A 25349-nucleotide genomic window follows, 5' to 3' on the forward strand; every position below is an offset into this window, starting at 1 on the left:
GGTGGGTATTGAGGAGGGCACGTTCTGCATGGAGCACTGGGTGTTATGCACAAACAATGAATCATGGAACACTTCATCTAGAACTAATGATGTAATGTATGGGGATTAACATAAGAATAAAAAAAAATGAAAACAAACAAAAAAAAAAGAAATCTGAAGTTGACTTTATACCTGTATATTGAGAAAAATATAACATTTATATTCCTTATATTTATCTATTCTATATGCTCTTACCCTGATTGGATTTGGGAGAGACCCTGGTCCTACTGGCAACTCATTTATAAACCATTCCTTAGAATAGCACATTTTTACAAAATGATCCATCTTACCCAGGATTTTACTTTCCTCCACTACTAATTTCAGAGGATTCTCCCAGAGGCTTTGCTGTTCTCTCTTCATTCTACAATTTGGCTTCAGCATTTCTACCCTCTGCACACTTTCTATGGAAGATAATAACCACTTATACAACTTCAACCTACCATATAATTAAAACCTCCAAATGTATTTCTAGACCAAATCTTGCTTGTGAGCTCTAGACACACTTTCTTACCTTCTTACTGGACATCTTCACTTGATATCCCATTGATATCTCAAACATGGCCATTTAACTCATCGTCTTTCTCTTCAAATCTTTGTTGTTGTTGTTGCTGTTGCCTGAATTGTCTACCCTGTTTAGCAGCACCACCATGTCCCTAGTTGCTCATGCTAATAGTTTTGGCGTCACCTTAACTTTCTCCCCTTTCCTTATGTCCTTGGTATTTCTATAATGTAATTGTTTCAAGTCCTATAGATTCTGTTCTCTACACATCTTCCAAGTCTTCCTTTCTCTGATCTTCCTGCTACTGCCTTTAGTTTAGTTCACCACACATTTCATTACTTTTTAAGTTCCAGTCACTATTCTGAATGCTGGAGATAAGGAATAAATAAAGTACTTCCTAAGGCCTAGAACTCACGTTTTAGTCAGGAAGACAAACATATCATTTCATTTACATAATTGGGTAAATGTTAAGATAGAGCTATAGACAGGGGACTATGAGAAATCAAAGAGAGAATGCTCCTCCTAAACTAGCAATTTCTGGAAGGAAGAATCTTGAACTGAGCAAGGGTGATATGGAGTAACAGATCAAACTAAGATGGAAAACATTATATGGAGAAAGAACTGCCTTAGCAAAGGTGTGAATGGTGGTAGTGAAGTAGGAAATGTTAAAGATTGAGGCTAGAAAGGTTAAGTGGAAACCAAATCATGTAGCTGGACTTAATTAAGGAGTCTGGACTTAATTAAGGAATCTGGACTTAATCTTGTAAGATTGCAGTTTCAAACTGGGATAAACAAAGCCCCTCCTCATTTGGTGAATGGTGGGGGAAAGGGGACAGAAGGCCAACTGTGCTTTATGGCTTTGGTTCTGATACCTACTTCAATCAGAGCAGCTCAGCCAACTTTCACACCATCGCTTGCAAATATTTCCCTTAACTAAAGGGGTTGGGTGCTTATCAAAACCATACAAATAAAGAGCTTAGAGAAGATACCTTTGGCTTGGAAAGCATGAGGACTGAACAGTTTAAGAACTCTGCTCTGAAGACAAAGCACAGGATGAGACATTATTATTATTTCTGCATGGTTTTATGGCTTTTTCACGGTTCATATCCAATCAGTACTCTGCACAAAAAATAGGTCATAGGAATCTACTGTGAACACTTGCTTTCCATCAAGCTCAAAGAACCTTCAGAGGGCTTGTTATCACAGCTTAAGATTTATCCTTTAAGGTCTATTTTACCATGAAAAACACTGTTTTTGCTCCCTTTCCTTACCTCAACTGTGGGAGAAAACCAAATTAAGCACTTATTGTTTGGCTCTGAGACAGATGTCAGTTTATTTGGGAGGCAGTAGGCGGAGGAGGAATGACTTATCTTCTTACCCCCATTAAAGTACTCTAGATCCAAGCACTGTGTTAAGACTTACATGACTGGCCAAAGAGAGTCACTGGCTCCTCTTGGGTGGAAGACTGGCTCTTCTGCGAACAGTTAGAGTTGTCCTCCAGGGAAAGCTGGAGTAGTAACAGCAACAATTAATATTTAATTGAGGGCTTCATATGTTTCAGGCACTTTAAGTGCGTTAACTCATTTAATCCTTACAACAAAGCTAAGATACAGGTACTGTGTGATCCTCATTTTGTGGATGAGGAAATTCAGGTACAGAATTTAAAGAATTTAAAACATTCAAGATACCTAGATGGAAGAGGCAGGGCTAGAATTTAAATTCAGACTGTCTGACTCCAGTATTTGATCTCACAATCACTGAGCTATAGTATGTTTTTAAGTGGGTCTTAAGGCGAGTCCTTTAAGGCAGAGGATGTAAAAGGCCAATCCCAAAAAGCCTAGCCTATGACCAGGGCTTAGTTTGTTTTTTTTTGTTGTTTTTTTTTTTTTTTTTTAGAAATTTTATTTATTTATTTGGCAGAGAGACACAACGAGAGAGGGAATACAAGCAGGGGGAGCGGGAGTGGGAGAGGCTGGCTTCCCGCCGAGTTGGGAGCCTGATGCGGGGGCTCGATGCGGAGCTCGATGCGGGGCTCAATGCGGGGCTCAATCCCGTGTTCAAGCCTCGGCTCGATCCCAGGACCCTGGGATCACGAACTGAGCTGAAGGCAGACGCTTAACGACTGAGCCACCCAGGCGCCCCAGGGCTTAGATTTTTTAAAGTCAATTTGTCTCACCTCTACCTTTTGAAAGGAAAGCCTGTACCTTGATGGTCCAGTTCCTCCAAGATTGCTACAAAAGAAATTGGGGCAGTGTCCTTATCAGTTCATTTACATCTAAGGGTCAATCTTAAGTGGCTCAACTATTTTATTTTGCCCAGGGTGGACAATATAAGTAAACATTCTTATGGCTTTTTGTCTCTAAGGACACCAGATGATCTTCAGTTCATTTACTCAAATAATACATTCTAAACCAAACCACTTCTGTGTATAAACGTACACATTCAACATGACCCTTTCCTAAGGAAAGACGACTATATTTTTTATTAGGATTTAGGAAATTTTTGACACAAACAACTAAGAAAAAAAGTTTGTAAAATACAGCTACAGGTTTTGGGGAGCCAGTGAATGGGAAATTGGCATTTTAGGATCATTCTAGCTACAGCATAAAAGATGAATATAAGGAGTGTGTAACTGAAGGCTGGATGATGAAAAGGTCATTAAAACAGACAAGGTGAAAGATTAAAAGAACATGAACACAGACAATGGTAATAAGCATTGAGAAGAGAAGGCAGATTAAAAAAAATTAGTGAGTAAAACGAGGTAAAACTTGGTAAATACTGATGATTGTTTTCCTTTTGTCCTACTGAACCATTTTCTACCTTTCTTTGCTCTATTCTGTGCTTTGGAGGGTGTGACTCTACCCAAGTTCCCTTACTGGCTGGCATCTTATCGAGGGCTGGAAGGCAGTGGGAGGCAAGGACAGCAGGAGAAAAAGGTCAGGGAATTCTCCTCTACTTGCAGTACACCTCCATTCCAGTGGCCCCTCTTCCAGAGCTACAGCCCTTTCTGGGTTCCAGTAACACAGTCCTCTTATTTTGCTTCCTCGGGACAGGGGGTGGTAATAGCTTCCAGCTATTGCTGTTCTGTGGGTACCTCACAAGCTGCGTTTAGGCCCTTAACTTCTTCCACCTCAATAAAATGTCCTTTGGTTAAGCTCTCTAGAATTAAGCCCTTTGAATCTTTTTCCTGCAGAGACCTGACTAGTCATGATTGATGGGGAATAAGGAGAAAAGTACAGAGAATTGAGGTGACGCTGGGGTTTAGATTCTTTGCTCCCTAATGGATTTTAGCATTTTCCTGAATGCTCTATGAGGACATGCTCTGTTCAGACTACTTGGAGTCTGTCCCAGCACCAACACCTTGGCAGGCATCTCTAGCAGGGGCTTCAGGCAGGTTCTCCAGAACCAAGCATGGTGCTTGGTGCACAGTGGCACTCAATAAGTGAATCTTCTCTTATCTTGTCTCTGAAACTCTGAAACTCTTGTCACATTATTACAGGTCCTTGTGCACACAGATCCTGAATTTAGCACTGATCTAGTTATTATTAGAGTTTTATATTTAACTTTGAATTCTAGATTTTGAAATGTACACAGGACAATAGAAAGGGGCTATTATAAAACAACAACAACTAAATAATCCTAACTGTAGTAAAATAAAAAAGATTGAAGACACTGGGAAAATTAAGCATGGGGAATGTATCAATGCAAATTTCAGTGCCCAAGCAGTTGGTCCTGGTGGTAGTGTTTTGTTGATCCAGTTATATATTTTTTTTCTCCAACAAGTAATTCAATATGATGAACATTCTATTCTTCATCACATAGCAATCACTTCAAAAGAATTTAGAGAATCTTCACAATTCTTGTTAAGCCATAAACAAATTATATTTCTACTCCCTACATTCCCTTACACTTTATACTACAATACCTTAAATACTTCAAATATATCAGATATAATAGAAGCCTGTACCATACTCCCCACCCCTATCATGCACTTTAGACTCAACTCAGAGAGCTTTTTAAAAGTAGTCATGTCCAGGGGTGCCTGGGTGGCTCAGTTGGTTGAGCATCTGCCTTTGGCTCAGGTCATGATCCTGGGGTCCTAGGATGGAGCCCCACATCAGGCTTCCTGCTCTGCGGGGAGCCTACTTCTCCCTCTCCCTCTGCCTGACACTCCCCCTGCTTGTGGTGCTCTCTCTCTCTCTCAAGTAAATAAATAAAATCTTTAAAAAAAGTACTCATATCCAGACCCTCCCTCTGCCGCCCCAAGCCAATTGAATCAGTATCTCCAGGTCCAAGGACTAGACATTGATACTGTTTAAGAGCTCCCCAGATGATCCTAAAATGCACAGAGTTCAAAACAAGGCTCCAAACCACAAAAGAAAACAAACTAAATGACCCAAAAAGGTATGAATCTCCACAGAAAGTATAAACACAAGATACTTGTACCCAGCAAGCTATTTATCACTTGTTAATGAACTTCCTGTGAGCCTTTTTTTTCCCACTGTTAACCTTCAACTTTTGCACATTGGAAAGTTGACTGAGAGCCTTTCAGTTGGTTTTGCTTCCTAGTTCGGCATGTGTGGTTTGTTGACAAGCCGCCCAGAACGTGGTAAAAGACAACCTCAATTAAACCTGCCTCTGAGTCAGCAGTGGTTTTCTAATTAGTCGGGTTTTTCTTGGAACCCTGAAAGATGGTGAACTCGAACCCGTAAGTGAAGGAATCAAATAGACTCTCAAAGGTAATTAAAGATTATAGTTTTGATTGTGAGGTGGAAGTGGGAAGAACGCAATTGTGAACAAAGGAGCAATACCTTCAATATTTTTTCTTTTTTAAAGAAAACTTTGATTTTCTTAAACTAAATATGAAATCCACATTTTACATTTGTTTTGCAACATGCTTTTGGGTTCTTTGTAATGGAATATAGCACTCTTTAAAAAAGGACTGAAAAGGATTAGACTAGTTGGACTAGAACGCACTTTTTTTTTTTTTAATTAAAGTTCAGAGGCCTTTTTGTGTTCTACTACATCCTACAGGGACTAGCATTTTAGTCTTGATAGGGAAATATATAGTTATATCTTAAATTGTTTAGTACAAAAAGTAGCAAATTCAGATGGGGAGAGAAATAAGGACCTCAGTGATTGGGAAAATCTACAAAACCCGGTAGTGGGGAATGTACTTTCCATTAAAATTAAAAAAAATTTTTTTTGAGTTCTTACTTTGAGCTGGACTCTGCTAGGGGCAAAGGTTACAAAATTGGTTAACAATAGTTACTGCCTTTGAGGAACTTTCGGACTAGGAGAGCAGGTTACAATCTAGTGACCTGGACTCCGAAGAATTGATTAGGATTTACTTTGGTAGGTGCTCAAAGGAAGGGTGGTTCAGATAATCACATCAATAGAGAAGGCAGAGACTTGGAGGAGCCCCCAACGTTTGTTAGTTTCATATGCAAATGTTCTATTTGCTGTTTTTTGTTAAGTAAATTACTCACCACTGACATGTTTGAAAATGGGGACAAAAATGACTGCTTTCATGCGTAATTCCTACCTTGCCCCCCCTTAAAAGTTTTGAATCCATCTCTTAGGGGCCACACTTGAAGGTAGAAAAACGTTTTCTATATATTAATATAATCACTATATAGCGGTGATACATGGGACAGTGAAATAAACCCTAAGTCGTTTTAAAATAAGTGAGGTAACTTGGGTTTGAGCCACGCCTCTGCCACTAACCGGTTGTGTGATATTGGGCAAGTAACTTCTCAGGGTGTCCTCTTTTCCATCTTTAAGATTGTGATTTAAAAAGGCCCACCTCACGGGGTTTTGTGAGGGTGATTTAAAATAATGCCTGTGAAAGCATTTGCTCTACCACACCTAAGGTACGTTTGTTATCTCGGGGTTCTTTCCAGTCTCGCCATTTTGATATCTGATGAATCAGGATCCAGAGGTCTTAAGTATCACCACAAACGCCCGCCCTTCTCTCCTCATAGCCATCCAGGTCCCTCAAGGTCGGGTGCAGCTTCGAGCCGACTGGGTCTGCATTGTGAGGTCTAGCAGTCGAAGTCACATGGTCCTGACCACCAGGAAAGAGAAAGAAAAGTTCGGTTTCAGCACGGGGGAGCGGGGAGAGAGGGAGGAGACTGGGAGAGGAAAGCGACAGTAAAAGAGACCGTCAGAGACCGTACCCTTCCGCACGCGCATTGTCCGCCCTGCGCCTGCCTTCCTACGGGAGGGGGCGGACCGCGACGTGCCCACGTCGGGCGCACTGACGTTCGCTTGGCGTGCGCCGCCGGCCAGTGCCGGTAGTTGCGGAGCTCGGAGTCGGTGTCTGTGGAGCCCGACTGGCGGGGAGGAGGCGGGGCTTCTGTCTGGCGGAGGTGGACGCGCACACACGCCGCAGAGGGTAACTTTCCTGTACCGGCTCTCGTGCTCTCTTTAAGTCACTTGGAAGTGTGGCCATTGGGACAGTTTTGTCGTTCCGTTTAGAAAACGTCTTTTCTTTGGTTATACAAGGGCAGGTTTCAGGGCGGTGGCTCTGTCATGCCGAACTCGCGGCCCAGGCCCCGTCGGGGTGCCCGGAGTGGCGCCGGGGCAGCCGGGCGGGACGAGCTCGTGTCGCGGTCCTTGCAGAGCGCAGAGCACTGCCTGGGCGCCCAGGACTTCGGCACGGCCTATGCCCACTACCTCCTGGTACTCAGCCTGGCACCGGAGCTGAAAGACGACGTGAAGGTGAGGAGGAGGTCCCTTCTTTCACTTGCTAGCAGATCTTCTGTTCTTCACGTAAAATAAACAAATTGGGGGAGGTGGGTGGCTGAGATAGGTGGCACGTTGGTCGCTATTAATATTTACTGCTCATCCTTGACTTCTCTTTTGTTCACACCCACAGTCAGCCTATCAGAAAATCCTGTCGGCTCCATCTTTGAGATATATCCAGAATTTTACCACTTCTCACCACCTTCTCCTTTACTGCCCTGGTTAAAGCCTCAATCATCTGTTGGCTGTTGCAGTAGGCTCATAACTGGCTTTCCCTTGTAGCCTGTCTCAACACAGCCTGCGTGAGCATTTCGTAACAAGTCAAACGATGTGACTTCTCTTTTTCAAAACTTCCATTTTACTATAAACGCTGTATTGCAAACGAGGCCGCCGGTGATCCTCTCCCTCCTCTCATATCTAATTCTAGCATGTCCCTGCCTCAGGACCTTTGCCCTTGTCCCAACTGTAGGCAGAAGGAACGTTGTGCGTATCTGCAGTTGAATAAAGTTTGGAAGTAGCCTAATCATTTGATAATGCATTCTTTGAGCTTCAACTACTGGATTGTGATGGCTATTCTGTTTAAATGCTATAAATTTTTTCAAGTTATTTCAGAATCTAAATTTAATAAAATGATTTCACTTAATTTTGCATTCAGTGTTCAGCCTCAAGCTACTTGCTTTATTTCACCCAGCGTTTCTCAACGTTAGCGTTACTGACTTTTTGGATGGGATGATTCTTTGTTTTGGAGAGCTGTCCTGTGCATTGTAGAATGTTTAGCAGCATTGTTGATCTCCTCTACCTGCTGGATGTCAGTAACATCTAGATGTTTGTGGTTAACGTAAATTTAGTGTAAATTTCAGGAGCAGCTGGCCCCAAGGAGGAGAAGGTGCTATGTTAAGATACAGTTTGCTCTTATAGGTAGGCCGCAGAATAATGGATCAACCCAAGTGTGGTTTCTTTATTTCATAGTTCCTTAGTTCCTCCTTTGTAAAACAGTGACAGTACCTTTTTTATACATGTTTAGTGTACATCAAAAGTATATCTAAAGCTTGTATTTGAATACCTTGTGTTCAGTAGGGTTCAGAAACTACTTCTGTTTCCTGCAGACCAGAGTCCGTATTTCTTTGTGTGGGCCTTAGCAAAAGATCTTTTTAGTCTTATTTCCTACTACTCACTCTATTCCCCATGCCCACACTTCAACCACACCAAGATAGTTACCTATAAATTCCCTGACCCAGTTCATGTCATCTGTGCTTTTTTCCCCCGATACTGTAGAATCTTCTCCCATATCCTTTTCTCTCTAGTAAACGCCATCAAAATTCAGTTACAGTCTGAAGTACAATTTTTATACTCTTCTGTGTAAATCTGTGAAGATGATATAAAATGTGTTCACCATAAAACTGGAATGACTAAAGCCGTCCTTCTTTCTACGGTGTTGTGGTGTGGAGAATGGCTGGAGGGAGGTGAGATTGGAGCTAGGGAATGCTGTTACTGTTGTCCAGCAAGTATTAGGAGGGCCAAACTACATTGTAACAGTGGGGATGAAGAGACGGTGACGGATTTCAAGATGTTGAGATAGAATTGGCTGGGTTTAAAACTAATTGCATTGGAGTTAAAGTAGCGTTATAAAATGACTTAGTGGTTTGAGGTTGGGTGGTACCTTAACCTTATATCCTGTGTGAGAGGAATGTAGTAGGTTCACTTTAGAGCATTTTGAATTTTTTCAAAATTGTATGTTAAATTTCTCCCAACAAGTCTTCTGTGAGGATAGGAACAGGATTTATGTTGTTCATTGCTGTGTTTTAGCTCCAGTTCTTTGCACACTGATTGTTCAGGAAATACTTGAATTGAGCTGAATTTGAGATGGATGAAGGTACAGTTCCTTGTTAAGATGACTGATAGCAAGTTGTGTGTGTGTCAGGTTCAGAAGAGGAGAAGGTATTGATTGGAGATGTAGATGTAGCATCATCCATCAATGCATGGGTGATAGTTAATGCACCGGAGATGGATGGGAAAGGAGAAGGCGGCCAAAAACAACTCCTAAAGCATAGGAGCCCACAAAAGAGAGGATAGGTAGAGAATGTGATGTGGTAGCTAAGAATGGAGAGAGTTTACTTCTGCATGTTATTGCCACACAGGTGGTAAAATTCATTTATGCATTTGTTTATTAAGCAAACTGTCTACTAAAGCTAAATAAAATTTAAGTTAATCAGTTAATAATTGTTAAGTTCTATTCTCTGTGGAATCATCAAACATTGTTGTATGTTCTTTATGTTATTGACTAAATTACTGTTTTCTCTTTCACGTAGGAAACTTTTCAGTATACACTGTTCAGATGGGCTGAAGAGCTTGATGCTCTCAGTCGAACACAAGACTTACTTGGTTGTTATGAGCAAGCTTTGGAACTGTTTCCTGATGATGAAGTGATTTGCAATAGTATGGGGGAGCATCTCTTCAGGTTTGTAGTGATTTTCAGTATTGTTAAGAATTATTCTGTATCAGTCTTGATCAGGGATAAATCACACAGTAGTTTGAAAAGGAAAGTTTAATATAAAGAATTATTAACTGTGACCGGGGATCAGAAGAATATAAGAATAGCAAATACAGTATGTAATAACAGATTAATTTTAGTATTATATTGTATACCACAAAGTATCTAAGGAAGAGTTCCCCTCACTGGGCTAAAATTGAAACCTTGTTGGACAGGACATAGGTGTGGATTGCAGGATGGCAGTGAAGTAAGTCACTGTGGTACCTTGCCAGGGAACTTGTGAATCCGGTCTCTGGATCTGGCTGGAAACTTGCCTTGGAAATTCTGTCCATTCTCCATAGAAACTGTATAATTAGGAAAACATGAAAACTCCAAATTTTTGTTGTAGATTTGTTTTAATAAATTTGGTTTCACTTCTTTGTACAAAATAGAAGGAGACTTCTTGTTTAAGAAACACCATGATAATGTCCTATTCTATATAGTGAGATCATTTTACATGTTCCAGCTCTTGTCCTCTAGTATTACTGCTTTGTTCATCTAGTCATGTTAGGTTTTATTCAATGAAAAGTTCTATATAAGAAGTACCTTTATCAAAATGAATTAGGCTCAGTGATGTAGCTGTATACAGTTTAATAGTCTTAATCAACATGGCTTGGGGGAATGAAATAAGTACTCCTTTAAGAGACAAATATTTGATAGTTTCTAATTGTGGAGTATGATAATAACCAGGAGAATGAGGCAGATTGTCAACTGAGGCTTGTTTGCTCACACTAACAGCTAACCTGATCCTGGTACACAGATTCCATCTCTACTAATTAGCAATTACTTGCCCTTTAAATGAAATTTAATTTAAAAAGCTTTTTAAATAATTTGTCACATTAGTTAAAAATCTACATTTTAATTTCAAAATTTTCTTTAGTTCTTCAGTCCATATAAGGGGAGTTAGTCTATAGGATTCAATTATATTTCCAGATAATATGACATAATGATCATAACATTCTAAAACTTATGTTTAAGTATAAACTCAATTCAACAGAAAATTGGAGCTCTACACACTTTTGACAGGTTGTAACTTGGTAACCTATTGTTATATTAGTCTGAGCAGTTACCAGATACTGAGACAAAAAAATGCTTGTTTGCTTCAGGAGGTGTAATTATGCAAAATTTCTAATTTAGACATTGAAAATTCAGAACTTGTGATAGTGTGAATGTGGCTTTTGCTATACAGTTTGTCTTTGTTCTCCACAACAGTGGTTCTTAGCTTTTGTCCTCTCTACTTTTCTCATCAAAAGCAGATACAAAACATATTTAAGTTGCTAATTGGGAAGGTAATTTTTTTTTCTAGTTAAAAGAAGAAAGGTGATTTTATAGTTTGTTGATACTGACACACTTGTTGAGTCTATCAATATGAGATAAACTTTAATTGAGTGGACCATATATCTTTCAGATTATCATTACGGTTTAAGAAAACTGAATGATATATTAAGAATCAAACTTAAGGGAAGCACAAACCCCAGAAAATTATTAGGGGCAGGTTTGGCATTGATTCAGCAGATTGTTGATATTTAAACATTTTAAAATATCCATTGCTAGGTTTGTCTCACCAACTGATGATTATGTAAAATGTGTTTTTAAAAAAATTTTTTTTTTTTTAAGATTTTATTTATTTGTTTGACAGAGACACAGCGAGAGAGGGAACACAAGCAGGGGGAGTAGGAGAGGGAGAAGCAGCTTCCCGCTGAGCAGGGAGCCCGATGTGGGGCTGGATCCCAGGACCTTGGGATCATGACCTGAGCTGAAGGCAGACGCTTAACGACTGAGCCACCGAGGTGCCCCTAAGATGTGTTTTGTATTGTATTGTGTGCAATGTCAGTTGCAGAATAAGAGTAAGATAATCCTGTCTTCAAGATACTTAAAAATAACAGATACTAACCTTAAACATTTTTTTTTTTTAACCTAAAACACAAGTGCCTATCATTTGACATAGGGCCATTACCTTTTGTTAGAGTGTAGTTCCCTGTTTGGAGTTCCAGAATGTCTTTTTTTTTTTTATGTAAACCATACCTAGAATGAATAGTCTAATTTGGTTTCAAATGCTTAAAGGTTCGGGGCACCTGGGTGGCTCAGTTGTTAAGCGTCTGCCTGTGGCTCAGGTCATGATCCCAGGGTCCTGGGATCCAACCCTGCATTGGGCTCCCTGCTCAGCAGGAAGCCTGCTTCTCCCTCTCCTACTCTCCCTGCTGTGTTCCCTCTCTCGCTGTGTCTCTCTCTGTCAAATAAATAAATAAAATCTTAAAAAAAAAAAATTCTTAAAGGTTCTTGTGAAGAAGTATGAGTGTTAAAGGGTTTTACTAGCTCATGTCTCTTCAATTTGTGGACCACACACTGGGGCAGGTCCACAAATTATCAGTTAGTAACAGATAGGTGTAGAAATTGAGAGTAAGCATTTAGAAATGTATATAGCAGTTTGATATTTTAAATCCAAGCATGTGATCAGGGAGCTCACTTGTGGAAGGGAATGTGGACCAGTTTGGGTGCTGCTGAAATCTGATGTGTGAGTTGCATGCTAATCACATGCAGTAGAATTGTATTGGTCTACAAATATTTAGATATTTTAAAAAAGGGGAGATGAGTTCTTCACCACAGAAAGTTCAAGAAGTTCTAGATAGTTGGTTGTTTTCCCCCTTTTTATTGTTGATTTGCTAACATCTCATTCAGTAGTAATTTTTGGGTGACTCACCTTTGATTTTTGCCAAAGCGTTTAGCTTAATATCCTCAAACAACAGCTCTCTCTTTGCAGTTTTATTTATTTAGTTTCTATAATATTTAATTAAAATATGTAATTATAATAACAAGTACAACAGGTATAAACTGGTCTGGCAGCAAACACAACTGATAATTCACTCAGTTACTGAGAGAAAAGGTATAGAGGCACACCACAGAGAAGCCTACTAGTTATAGGCATTAGTATGTTTTACACAGGGAATGATTTTTAGAAAGCACTGGCTTTCTAGTGAGTTGGTTAAATGCAGGATGACTCAGAGCTCCTGCTATTCTTTAGTACAACAGTAATTTATAGTCAGCCTCCTAGAATACATAAATACAATAAGGGTTCAAAAAGGAAAAAAAAAATCATCAAGGATTGTAATCCTCACAAAAGGCTTCTCAAAGGTGATGGTGCTTGGGTTGAGCAGGATTTGGGGTGCTGGAGAGAGAGATTCTCAGGCCTGATGAGTGGCATGAACAAAGACACAGTAATTGATATCATAATAATTGAATATTTTGTCTGTCATTTTTACTGTAGAATGGGCTTTAGAGATGAAGCAGCTGGGTATTTTCATAAAGCAGTGAAGCTAAATCCTGATTTCAGTGATGCAAAGGAGAATTTTTATCGTGTTGCAAACTGGTTAGTGGAACGCTGGCACTTTATCATGCTTAATGACACCAAAAGGAATATGATTTATAACGCAGCAATCCAAAATGCAGTTTGTTTGGGGTCCAAGAGTGTTTTGGACATTGGAGCAGGAACTGGAATTCTAAGGTTTGTTGTAATTGTGTTTTAATTATATGCACATATATACTAAGGTAAATTAAAGCTTTTTACCAAATATGGAAAATTTAACAGTGGAATTTAAAAATAGCTTATTTCTCATAATCTTGTGATTATTCATGCAACTACCTTTATTGTATTTTTCACTGTAACTTTAATTTAGCAAGAGCTAGACATAACTACTAAGAATTTGGGGTTACTATTGAAATTTTGAATAATGCCTTTTAAGAGTACTTTTTGCATTAACATTCTGGTTGAATCTAGTTGTCTAAATTAAAGCCTATCAACATTTTCCATGCCCATTGTGTCTTCTTAAAAACACGAATGTCATGATTTATTGTATGATTTGTTTCTTGATACGAATATTGGTTCATTTTTTTAATGTGGAATGAATAATGGTTGTGTTAGTTAAAGAGTAAAAGGAGAACCCCATGTCTAAGCATCATAATTCCACTAAAATTTGAAATACTACAGTGAATTATTTTTTCTTGATGGAGCACTTTTTTCCCCTTGCAGCATGTTTGCTAAAAAAGCTGGAGCACACTCGGTATATGCTTGCGAGTTATCCAAGACCATGTATGAACTTGCCTGTGATGTAGTGGCAGCAAACAAGATGGAAGCAGGAATCAAACTCTTACATATGAAGTCACTTGACATAGAAATTCCTAAACACATTCCTGAAAGGTACTATATAATATTTATATAATTTTAGTTTTTATAATTTTTTTAAAATTAAGATATTCCTGTTTAGAGCTTCTAGCCCAAATAAAAAGCTAAAACCCTGATATTGTAAAGATAGTAATATAGGCTCATTTAGCATAAGATGGATTTTCATAATAAGGTCATATTCTTGATAAATGTTTAGAGATCTTGAAAGAAACTGGTGTTAAGAGATTTACTAAATAAACTTGACCTTTAGCAAGTTACTTTACTTTTGTTAATTTCAGTATTCTGGTTGCGAAAATGGATACTACCTCCTGTGTGGTCACTATTTAAAAATTGTAGTTAAAAATAATACATGAGGAGATCAGGCTTGATGGACTTGTCATATTTTGTGTTAGCCTTGGCTAAAATGAAAGCTGTCGAAGTATTTTGGCCTGGGTTCTTCAAATGCTTTGAATATTATAAGTCTTGGCTTTTTAGTATATCATCTTGCTTTAATCTATATCACAAGGGTGATGGAATTTTAGAGCTAGAATGGATTTACAAATCATCTGGCCCAACACTATCATTTTAGAGACAGTTTTCTTAATGTAGCACTTTCTTTACTACCTCTCCTGGGTGGTCTGTCTTCTCATCTTACTTAAATTCAATTTATATTGAAAGAGGACTTTTATACTCTGTTGTCATTTGGACTGTGATTTTTTTTTTTTAAAGATTTTATTTATTTATTTGAGAGAGAGAGAATGAGAGAGAGCGAGTACATGAGAGGGGGGAGGGGCAGAGGGAGAAGCAGACTCCCCGCTGTGCAGGGAGCCCGATGCGGGACTCGATCCCGAGACTCCAGGATCATGACCTGAGCCGAAGGCAGTCGCTTAACCGACTGAGCCACCCAGGCGCCCCAGGACTGTGATTTTTTAAAAGTGTTCTTCCATATGTATAGTAATATTTGTTTACATAATACTTATGCTTTTCAATGGGCTCTACATTGATTTTCATGAAAGAAGTCTTACTAGATTTTTGAGGCAGAGAGACACATTTTATAGAAATAAAACAGTGTCCTGAATTATCATAGTCCGCTCAGGCTGCCATTACAAAATACCACAGACTAGGTGGCTTAAACAACAGACATTTATTTTCTCGCAGTTCTGGAGGCTAGAAGTTCATGATCAAGGGTGCTGGCAGATTTGGTTTCTGGTGAGAGCTCTCTTCCTAGCTTACAGACAGCTACATTCCTGCCCTTTCCTCTGTGCATGCGAGGAGAAAGAGAGATTGCCTGTGTCTTTTCCACTTTTATAAGGCTACCAGCCCTGTCACATTAGGGCCCCACCATTATGACCTCGTTTAACTTTAATTACCTCCTAAAGACCCTAGCTCCAAATGTAGTCACTTTGGGGGTTAGGGCTTTAACTTATGAATTTCAGTGGTACACAATTCAGTCCATGTCATGAATCAGTTACCTTGATTTAACCTTCATTTCTCTCACAGATAGTGTTATAGAAGGACCTATGGGTTTTGAATTAGGAGATAGGGATTCCAATACTATGTTTTTAATTTATTTTGACCTTGAGCAAATCTAGAGATTTCAAGATGTTGGACTAGATGATTGAGATACTTCCACATTCTAAATGTATGCAACCATAAATATTGAAAATTTTGTGTATTTATATAGTATTGGGTTTAGGCATTATGGGGGATACCAAAGTTTTTTCTGTCCTCAAGCCACCTATAATCTAGAGAGGAAGAAAAGGAATATTCATGAAACTTTTCTTTATCTTCTAATTACCTAAATAAATGATACTGGCAATAAGTGCTAAAGAAGTTCAGAGAAGGGAGAAATTATTTTGATATGTCTTTGGGTAAAATTTTCTAGAAAGAATTGTCAGAAGATCACACCTCTGTGGACTTAAGCTTTTGTGAAAACTCAAAGGTAGTAGGTAAAGCAAGAGAAGCAACAAGAGAGCTACAATGAATGTGTAAGACGTAAACATGGATAATGAAGGGAGAGAAAGGATTTTGAGAGGGAGGTCTTCTCAGGTACATTACATGTTATTTGTAGATTAAGGAAAGTGAGAACTGAGAACAATTATTCATCTTGACAAGGAGAGGAGTTATTTATGATAGAGAATATTTTTATAGAGCACTGGGGATAGAAATCCATTTACTCAGCATTAAGGAGGGGACTGGTAAAGGTAATGGGTATGAAGCACTCTTAAGGATTTAGGCAGTGAAAGAATAGCCTGATGAGGCCCCAGGGTCATGTGAAGATTGTGTGTCTCCCAGACATACACACTGGCCGGAGGGTGCCAGTGGAGAACAGAGGAGCCTGTGGAACAGTAGAGTCAAGTTCCTTAAGATTTGAGGGTAGATATTAAAAAAGTGAAATGTATGAGAAAATGTTATATGTGGACTGTTTCTATAATACACTTTTCCTTTGTTCTCTCAGCTTTGACATCTTTACTTAAATAGCATGATATTTTACTTACATGTATCTTTAAAAAATCGTTCTATAGAGTGTCCCTAGTTGTAACAGAAACTGTCGATGCAGGTTTATTTGGAGAAGGAATTGTGGAGAGTTTAATTCATGCATGGGAGCATTTACTTTTGCAGCCAAAGGTAAGCAGCATGATAACAGTTAAATTTGATTAAGAATTCATTATTTCAGCAGGTATTTATTGAGCCCCTCCTGTACTTGCAAAGCAGTATGAAATACATCCTCCTCTCAAGGTACATACTGTGTAGTTGGAAAGAAATCTGTGCAAAAAGCCGTTTAATCATGTAATGTAATGTATTTGTATATGGGGTATATAGACAAAGAAAACTCCAGGAAGGAATTCATAGTATTTGAGGTTACATTGTGGGACAGATAGTATGGAATTCTTGAGTAGGGTTGAGGAAGGGGGAAGTACTTTCAGTCTCAGTAGCCTTCACTGCTTAGATTTTTGGCAAACTATCAAGGGGGAGTGTAGTGATAACTGGCTTGGTATGGTTTTAAGGTACCAACTGATTGGACAGGAATAACTGTTTAAATTGCTAAATTGTGTTTTCCAATGAAATCCTCTAATGTGGCCCATGAATTGTAGATTTGGTTTTTATAATATGTCATGTGAATGAGTCTTTTAACATGTCATAAGAATTTACTGTTTACAGGAAATGATTTGAATTAAAAGTACCTAATTAAAGGCTGAAAAGAAGAGTAGTTTGTTTTTCAAGCAGGTAATAGTGATTTTGGCTTCTCAGTTAGAGTCATACCCAACAGTTTTTTGTTGTATACAGATTTATGGTTGCCCTCCTCTTCCTATTTGTACTGTTGAAAAAAATATGTATCCACACACACACACACACAGCAATGAAAGTGAAATAAACTTTAAAAAAATAATAAAAGGGCGCCTGGGTGGCTCAGTCGTTGAGCATCTGCCTTCGGCTCAGGTCATGATCCCGGGGTCCTGGGATCGAGTCCCGCATCGGGCTCCCTGCTCGGCGGGAGGCCTGCTTCTCCCTCTCCCACTCCCCCTGCTTGTGTTCCTGCTCTCACTATCTCTCTCTCTGTCAAATAAATAAATAAAAATCTTTAAAAAAAAAAAAATAATAAAATTAGTATTAACTTGGCATCACATTCATTGTTCTCCATTTTTTTTTTTTTTAAAGATTTTATTTATTTATTTGAGAGAGAATGAGATAGAGAGCATGAGAGGGGGGAGCCTCAGAGAGAGAGGCAGACTCCCTGCCGAGCAGGGAGCCCGATGTGGGACTCGATCCCGGGACTCCAGGATCATGACCTGAGCCGAAGGCAGTCGCCCAACCAACTGAGCCACCCAGGCGCCCTGTTCTCCATTTTTTTTAATTTATTATGTTTTTATTTAAGTATAATGAACATACAGTGTTATATTAGTTTTAGGTGTACAACATACTGATTCAGCAATTCTGTACATTATTCAGTGTTCATTATGATAAGTGTACTCTTAATCCCCATTGCCTATTTCACCCATCCCCCCACCCACCTCCCCTCTGGCAATCACCAGTTTGTCTCTGTATTTAAGTGTTTTTTTGTTTATCTCTTTTTTGTTGCTGTTCATTTGTTTCTTAAATTCCATATATGAGTGAAATCATATGGTATTTATCTTTCTCGGACTTATTTTTTTTTTTTTTTTAAAGATTTTATTTATTTGACAGAGCGAGAGATAGAGCAGGAACACAAGCAGGGGGAGTGGGAGAGGGAGAAGCAGGCTTCCAGCCTGAGCAGGAAGCCTGATGTGGGGCTCGATCCCAGGACCCTGGGATCATGACCTGAGCCGAAGGCAGACGCCTAACAACTGAGCCACCCAGGCGCCCCTTTCTTGGACTTATTTCACTTAGCATTATACTCTAGATCCATCCGTGTTGTTGATAATGGCAAAATTTCTTTCTCTTTTATGTCTGAGTAATATTCAAGCTTTTTTTATTGAGGTACAATTGACACATAACATTATATTAGTTTCGGGTGTAGAATGTAGTGATTCAAAATTTGTATATATTGTGAAATGATCACCACAATAAGTTTAGTTAACAAAAGAAGCTTTTCAATTGCATTTTTTTTTAAGATTTCATTTTTAAGCAATCTCTAACCCTGATGTGGGGCTTGAACTCACAATCCTGAGATCAAGAGTTGTATGCTTTACCAACTGAGCCAGCCAGGCACCCCCCAAAAGAAACTTTTTAATTTTTTAATTTTTTTTTACAAGATTTTACTTATTTTAGAGAGGAGGGGGGAGCAAATGGGGGGAGTGACAGGGGGAGAAGGAGAGAGAGAATTTCAAGCAGACTCTGAGCTCAGCCCCAGTGTGGGGCTCTATCTCATGACCCTGAGATCATGACCTGAGCTGAAACCAAGAATCAGACACTTAACTGACTGAGCCACCCAGGCGCCCCAAAAGAAACTTTGTAAATATTTTATTTATTTATCCATTTATTTATTTGAGAGATAGGGAGAGCATTTGCGAGTAGGGGGAGGGGCAGAGGGAGAAGGAGAAAATCTCGTGGAGTCCGACACAGGGCTAGATCTCATGACCCTGAGATCATGACCTGAGCTAAAACCAAGAGTCAGATGCTTAACCCACTGAGCCTCCCAGATGCCCCCCCAAAACAACTTTTTAAAGAAAAAAATACCTTAACTTGTTTATCCTTACCTGTTGCTTTTAAAGTTTTTTTCTTACTAATTTTCTTTCTCATAATCATGCACACATATTTTTACATACATGTAACTGAATATAATTTTTATTGTTATATTTTAGACCAGAGGTGAAAATGGTAATTGTGAAAAGTATGGGAAAGTTATACCAGCAAGTGCTGTGATATTTGGGATGGCAGTAGAATGTGCAGAGATAAGAAGACATCATAGGTAAGTGATAATTTAAATAGCAAATACTAGAAAACATTAATTTTAAAGACTAAACTGTACTTGAAATTTTATTTAGTGAATATTTATTTGGATGAGAATTTGTAGTTTTGTGACCTTTAAATTCAGTGATGTTTATTCCAGTCTTAATTCCCTTTTTGCCTTTTTCTTACTTTTAAAGTGGAACTCTAGGGGTACTGGGTGTCTCAGTGGGTTAAGCGTCAGCCTTCGGCTCAGGTCATGATCCCGGGGTCCTGGGATTGAGCCCCGCATCGGGCTCCCTGTTCAGCAGGGAGCCTGCTTCTCCCTCTGCTTGTGCGTGTGCTCTCTCTCTCTCTCTCTCTGTCAAATAAATAAATAAAATCTTAAAAAAAAAATAAAGTGGAACTCTAGAATTAAAACCAGCTTTCAGTTTTTTAGTGGAAAATTGATTTTGATACAACTTAGTATTTTTTTTTATTTGTGATAGATTAAAGAGGCCCCCTTCAATAACTTAATGGCAGTAAAGGTAACATATAAATATTTTAAGACATAGTGATGAGTAAAAGAAAATAAAAATTATCCTAAACTCCTCACCGTTAGATAGCTACTGTTCATCTTTGTTGTATACTCTTCCTTACTTTTCTATGCATGTTACAGGGTGATAAGTAAAAATATTTAGTTATTGGTAGGGCATAGGGCACCAACCAGACAGACAGTGGCCTTAATTAATAGATTGGCTGAATTAGTGTGTTGGTTGAGTGTCAGCTCTGTGTAAGTAAATGTGTGTGTGTATTAACTTAATTTTGTTTCAAAAGTATCAGTAAATATATTTGCTTTTTCTTTGTGAGCCTCTTCATGTTAATAGATATGCTTCATGATTTTTTAAAACCAATTTCTTATAGTTCTCAGAGTTTAGAGTTTTTAGGTTGCTTCTACTGTTTGGCATTTAAGAACAAGGATAAATATCTTTGTACTTAGGTCTGTGTGGACTTGTTTTTATTATTTTCTTGGGATAAATTTCTTAATAAAGAATTGAGTTCAAGTCTTTTAAAAAAAAGAATTGAGTTAAAAGGTATGCACATTTTTCAGTTTATGGAGACACATTGCTGAATTGCCCACCAGAAAAGCTAGGTTGTATCTTGCTGAGATTTCTTGGTATAACATGATTCTAGATTCTTTGCCATTAGTAGTTTCTCTTTATATTTTATAGATAAGTCACTAAATTTGTTTGTCTGAGCAAAATAGAAATTGACTGGTATCTACCATTTTGAAAAAGGATCCCCTCATCATTGATTCATTTATATAGCAAATAAAGGCCTGACTATACAACAGAAGCACCAGAGCAGGTTTTGTAAAAATAAAAATGCCATACATTTTGTTTGAGTAGGTTTGGGTGAGTGAGGCCTGGTATTTATTTTTCATGAAGCTCAGCAGTGTGGGTTGAGGACCATGAAGAAAGGTGTTGAAAATATAGAGATTAGTGCTACTATTTTATCTAGTAGAAACAATTTTTTTTTAAGATTTTATTTATTTATTCATCTGAGAGAGAGAAAGAGAGAGAGCGTGAGAGTGAGCATGAGCAGGGGGAGGGGCAGAGGGAGAGGGAAAAAGAATCCCAAGCAGACTCCACACTGAGGGCAGAGCCCAATGTGGGGCTGGATCCCACAGCCCTGAGATCATGACCTGAGTTGAAACCAAGAGTTGGATGTTCAACCAACTGAGTCACCCAGGCACCCCTGGTAGAAACAATTTTTTTTTTAAACATTTTATTCATTTATTTGAGAGAGAGCAGGGGCAGTGGGAGAAGGAGAAGCAGACTCCCCACGGAGCAGGGAGCCTGACTCGGGGCTTGATCCCAGGACCCCAGGATCGGGACCTGAGCTGAAGGCAGACGCTTAACCAACTGAGCCACCCAGGTGGCCCTGGTAGAAACAATGTTTGGAACCAAATTAGTTTGGAACCTAGTAAGTTGAATCTTATGCTTATCTGAACAAGCAAATATTTTAAGAATAGCCAAGAAAAATGAGACATTTGCCTCTAGAAATAAAAAACACTGATGCAGAAATAGAAAAATAGATCAGTGGAACACAATAAGTACAGATACAGACCTTGGAATTTACAGGGATTTAGTAATGATACAGAGGTGGTGTTCAGATCAGCAGAGAATGGATGAATGGAGATAGAGATGATATTTTTCATTTGGGGAAGAACATTAGATTCTTATTTTAATTCAAGATGAATTAAATAAGTGTAGAAAATCCATTGAGAGATGAAGGCTTTCCAAAGGAAAACACAGGATAAAGTCTAGAAGCTATAAAAGATTGACAAATTTGACCACATTAAAAAGATTTTAATATATCTGGTGAAAGATAGTATAAATAAAGTTAAAAGATAGTTGACAGACTGAGATAAAAATTTGCAACTTTTGCAACAAAGCATTAATATACTTAAAATTGTCTATTAATCAGAGAAATGGAAGTTAAGTCAATATAACTTTTTTTGAATATTAATATTAGTAAACATTAAAAATGATAACATCCTATTTTCTTACAGGTGTGGGGAAAACTTACATACTGTTAGTACAACATTTTAGTAGCTCAATTTAGCATTATCTAACAAAACTAAAGATCTGTATAGTCCTTGACCTAGTATTTCTACTTCTGGTGTGTACAGCGATACGTGTACAGGGATGTTTACTGTAATGCTGTAATTGGGAAAACCTATCTGAAGGCTTATTAGTAAGAAAATATTTCAATAATTTTTGATAAAACATTCACCCAGTGCAGTACTGTGTAAGTGTCAAAAAGAATTGTTTAAGGTACATGTACTGACATGGAAAGAAGTTCATAATATACTATTAAGTGAAAAAGACAAGGTATGATCCTAGGAGCAATGAGCATACCTGGCACTTAGGTCTTGGTTTCTAAATTCCATTCCTTGCCAAAGGAACTATATATAGCTCCTTAGAAAAATGGCTGCTTCCAGGACTAGGGTAGGACAGATTCAAGATGACTCTGAAACATTTTGCATCAGAAATTAAGGAAGTACTCAAAAAAAATTATAGGCCGTTAAAAGGACATAGAAGCATGCTTGGAAGGGTCTCCCACTGGCCAAATCTGAGACAAATTAAGCACCAAATACATACATAAATATATAAGGGCATTTATCAATTAAAACCCATTGAGTAAAATAAGAATCCGTGAGTTCCTACTTATAATAAATAGATTAATAAATTCATAAATGGAGACAAAAGGACAGTTCTTTCCAGCAGTAGAATGTTGACTAATAACAAATGTTGCAGAGTTATTGTTTGCAATCCCCATGTAAAGATAGGAGCAAAAATTATGAATGGATCAAACAAAGGGGGGAAGTTGAATGAAGGTCAAGATATTTATAAGTTTAAAAGTATCTTCTCACAAATTATTTATTACAAAAGGAAAAATGTTAATTACACAGGGAAGGAAGTGTCTTTTGCCCTTTTTTTATTTGTAGAAATTTAAAAATATATTTTGGATAAGAGCCCTTTTTTGAATAGATGTATTATAAATTGCTTCTACTCTGTGTACCTTTGTACTTTCTGAAAGCTGAGTATCTTTTGATGAGAAGAGTTTTTAATTTCAATATAGACCTATTTGTCATTTGTTTTCTTTTATAGTTAGTGACTGTGTATGTAATTGTGTTTAAACCTCTGTCAGTGAAGTTTTATTTCATTTTTATGTTTATTTTTTCTGGACTCACTATTAGATGGTGTTACTTGATTCTAAACAAAACAAAACAAAACAAAAAAAACACAAAGAAACCATCTTTCTCCCTTCCCTTTCTTATTTTCCCTCCTACCAGGGTGGGTACTAAGAATGTTGCTGGGATCTGTTTACCAACAAATGTGAAATTTCAGAGTCCAGCTTGTTCTTCTGTAGATGCTGAAGAGACAGTTGAACCATATACAACTGAAAAGATGAGTCGAGTTCCTGGAGGATATTTGGCTTTGACAGAGTGCTTTCAAATTATGACAGTAGATTTCAACAATCTTCAGGTAAAAAAAAAAAAAAATTCAGTTACAATTTCTGAGCATTAAATTTCAAGCATTGTTAAAGTAATACATAGCACAGTCTTATTTTATGAATTTGCATGGGATTCTACTTACTATGTATAAGGAAAATGATTAAATGGTAACCAGTATTTTCTCTTGAAATTATGTACTTACTTTAAATACATAGGAAAAAAAATCCCTAAGGTTTGTTGGGAATGTATAATGTGCCAGGTGCTTTCACATGCGTTCTTAGATTTCTTTTACAACAGTGTTGCAATTATAATTATAGTTGTAATTATCCTTGTGCTATATAGATGAGGGAACTATTGCTTACATTAATTTTCCCCAAATTATGCAGCTGTGAATGCAAGAGTTACAACCTAGAGCTTTCTGACTTTCTCAATGTCATGCTGCCATTTCAAGTTAACAGTATTCCTTGAAAACGAACAGTAATCCAGATCTCCAGATTGTATCTGTATTAGGGTGATCACCCAAATCAGTTTTCCCAGAAATGAGAGGCTCCCAAGACATGAGACTTGCAGTTTTAGACTAGGACAGTCTTGGGCAAACCAGGAGAAGTTGGTCACCCTATGTATCTATCTGTGTGTGTATTGGTGAGTGGTGGGCAGATGTGCTGCATAAAGAAAGTACCCAAGGAAATTGAGAAAGGTTACATAGAGTCCTTCTCTGAAGATCTTTAAGGTTAGATGAGACATGCCTGGGGACAGAAGACGTTGTAAGGGTCATTTTAGCCTACGATCTTTATAATTTAATAAATTTAATAAAATTTAATCCCCTATTAATTGCTACTAGGTTCTTCTTGAGGTGGTTTGGAGCTACATTAACACTTTGACATTACCTACTGAGGCTGAGCTTCAAGAGCCTTTCATTTCTGATATAATGGTACAGAGGGGAACAACACAGTTATAGATGTCAAATACCCCAAAGCTGTCCTTTTCTTATTTTGAGCTTTTCTTACGTTAATTTTTCTTTGCCACAGTTTAAAAAAAAAACCCACCTTAGTAAGGCTTTAATTTGGAAGTAATATTTGCTTGTTTAACACTTTCAAGTAATGAAGAACAGAAAAGAAAAAGTGTATGTCTTCCTTTCTAAAATCTAGGTCCTACTTCCCCCAGATCACCAATTTGAAGTACATCTTTTCAGACTTGCTTTTCTGTTCTTCTATACACACATGCGCGCTTTTTAAAAAACAAAATCTATTTGCCACTCACTGCCTTCATTCAATAATATGTCATGGGCTCCTTTCTACATCAGTATTATGTATCTGCCTCATTGTTTTTAATAGTTGCACAGTATTCCACTATGATAAATGGGAGCTTCTCATCCAGTATGCCTTAAATGGCTATAAGTGTGTCAAGATACTGATTTTCCTAAGGATGCTGGGCAGATCTGAGAATTAGAGAAATGGAAAGTGATGTAATATTGGGGCATGTGTATATTAAGTATATAAAATATTTTCATTCCTTTTACATTTTTGTCAGGAATTAAAAAGTCTTGCAACTAAAAAACCTGGTAAAATTGGTATTCCTGTTATTAAAGAAGGCATACTAGATGCTGTTGTGGTTTGGTTTGTACTCCAGCTTGATGATGAACACAGTTTATCCACAAGTCCTAGTGAGGAAACATGTTGGGAACAGGCTATCTACCCTGTACATGACCTTGCAGGTATATCTTATCTAATTGTTGTTTGTTTGTTTTTTAATCTTATTGCTTTAATCCTCTAAGCATTTGAAGTCATGTAAAAAAAATTTATTTTGGGGGCGCCTGGGTGGCTCAGTTGGTTAAGCGACTGCCTTCGGCTCAGGTCATGATCCTGGAGTCCCTGGATCGAGTCCCGCATCGGGCTCCCTGCTCGGCAGGGAGTCTGCTTCTCCCTCTGACCCTCCCCCCTCTCATGTGCTCTCTCTCATTCTCTCTCTCTCTCAAATAAATAAATAAAATCTTTAAAAAAAAAAA

At 38.1% G+C, this 25349-nt stretch overlaps 1 protein-coding gene and 1 long non-coding RNA gene across 9 annotated transcripts in view; one reads left to right on the forward strand and one right to left on the reverse strand.

The window, feature by feature from the left end:
- The window catches only part of LOC115942532 (uncharacterized), a 42474-nt gene extending 35770 nt beyond the window's left edge, over nt 1–6704 (reverse strand). For 3 of the 4 annotated variants that reach the window (XR_014142820.1, XR_014142822.1, XR_014142823.1), the window contains exons 1-2: nt 6407–6704; nt 1961–2045 (exon numbers count right to left, since the gene is read on the reverse strand). This is a non-coding gene — a long non-coding RNA (uncharacterized LOC115942532). Of the gene's footprint in view, nt 1–1960; nt 2046–6344 lie in introns of all 4 variants that reach the window. The other variant, XR_014142821.1, reaches the window with a different exon arrangement.
- A 111-nt stretch (nt 6705–6815) lies between these two features.
- The window catches only part of PRMT9 (protein arginine methyltransferase 9), a 69146-nt gene continuing 50612 nt past the window's right edge, over nt 6816–25349 (forward strand). For 2 of the 5 annotated variants that reach the window (XM_081811792.1, XM_031032986.2), the window contains exons 1-8: nt 6816–7261; nt 9595–9743; nt 13081–13317; nt 13843–14010; nt 16500–16602; nt 19257–19363; nt 23183–23375; nt 24875–25058. In XM_081811792.1, the coding sequence (XP_081667918.1) occupies nt 7073–7261; nt 9595–9743; nt 13081–13317; nt 13843–14010; nt 16500–16602; nt 19257–19363; nt 23183–23375; nt 24875–25058 (1330 nt within the window). In that variant the 5' untranslated portion in view covers nt 6816–7072. The other 3 variants (XM_081811791.1, XM_006737823.3, XM_081811793.1) reach the window with 3 other exon arrangements.

The sequence above is a fragment of the Leptonychotes weddellii genome, chromosome 2, assembly GCF_054177405.1.
Source record: "Leptonychotes weddellii isolate Sample4059 chromosome 2, ASM5417740v2, whole genome shotgun sequence".
NCBI lineage: Eukaryota > Metazoa > Chordata > Mammalia > Carnivora > Phocidae > Leptonychotes > Leptonychotes weddellii.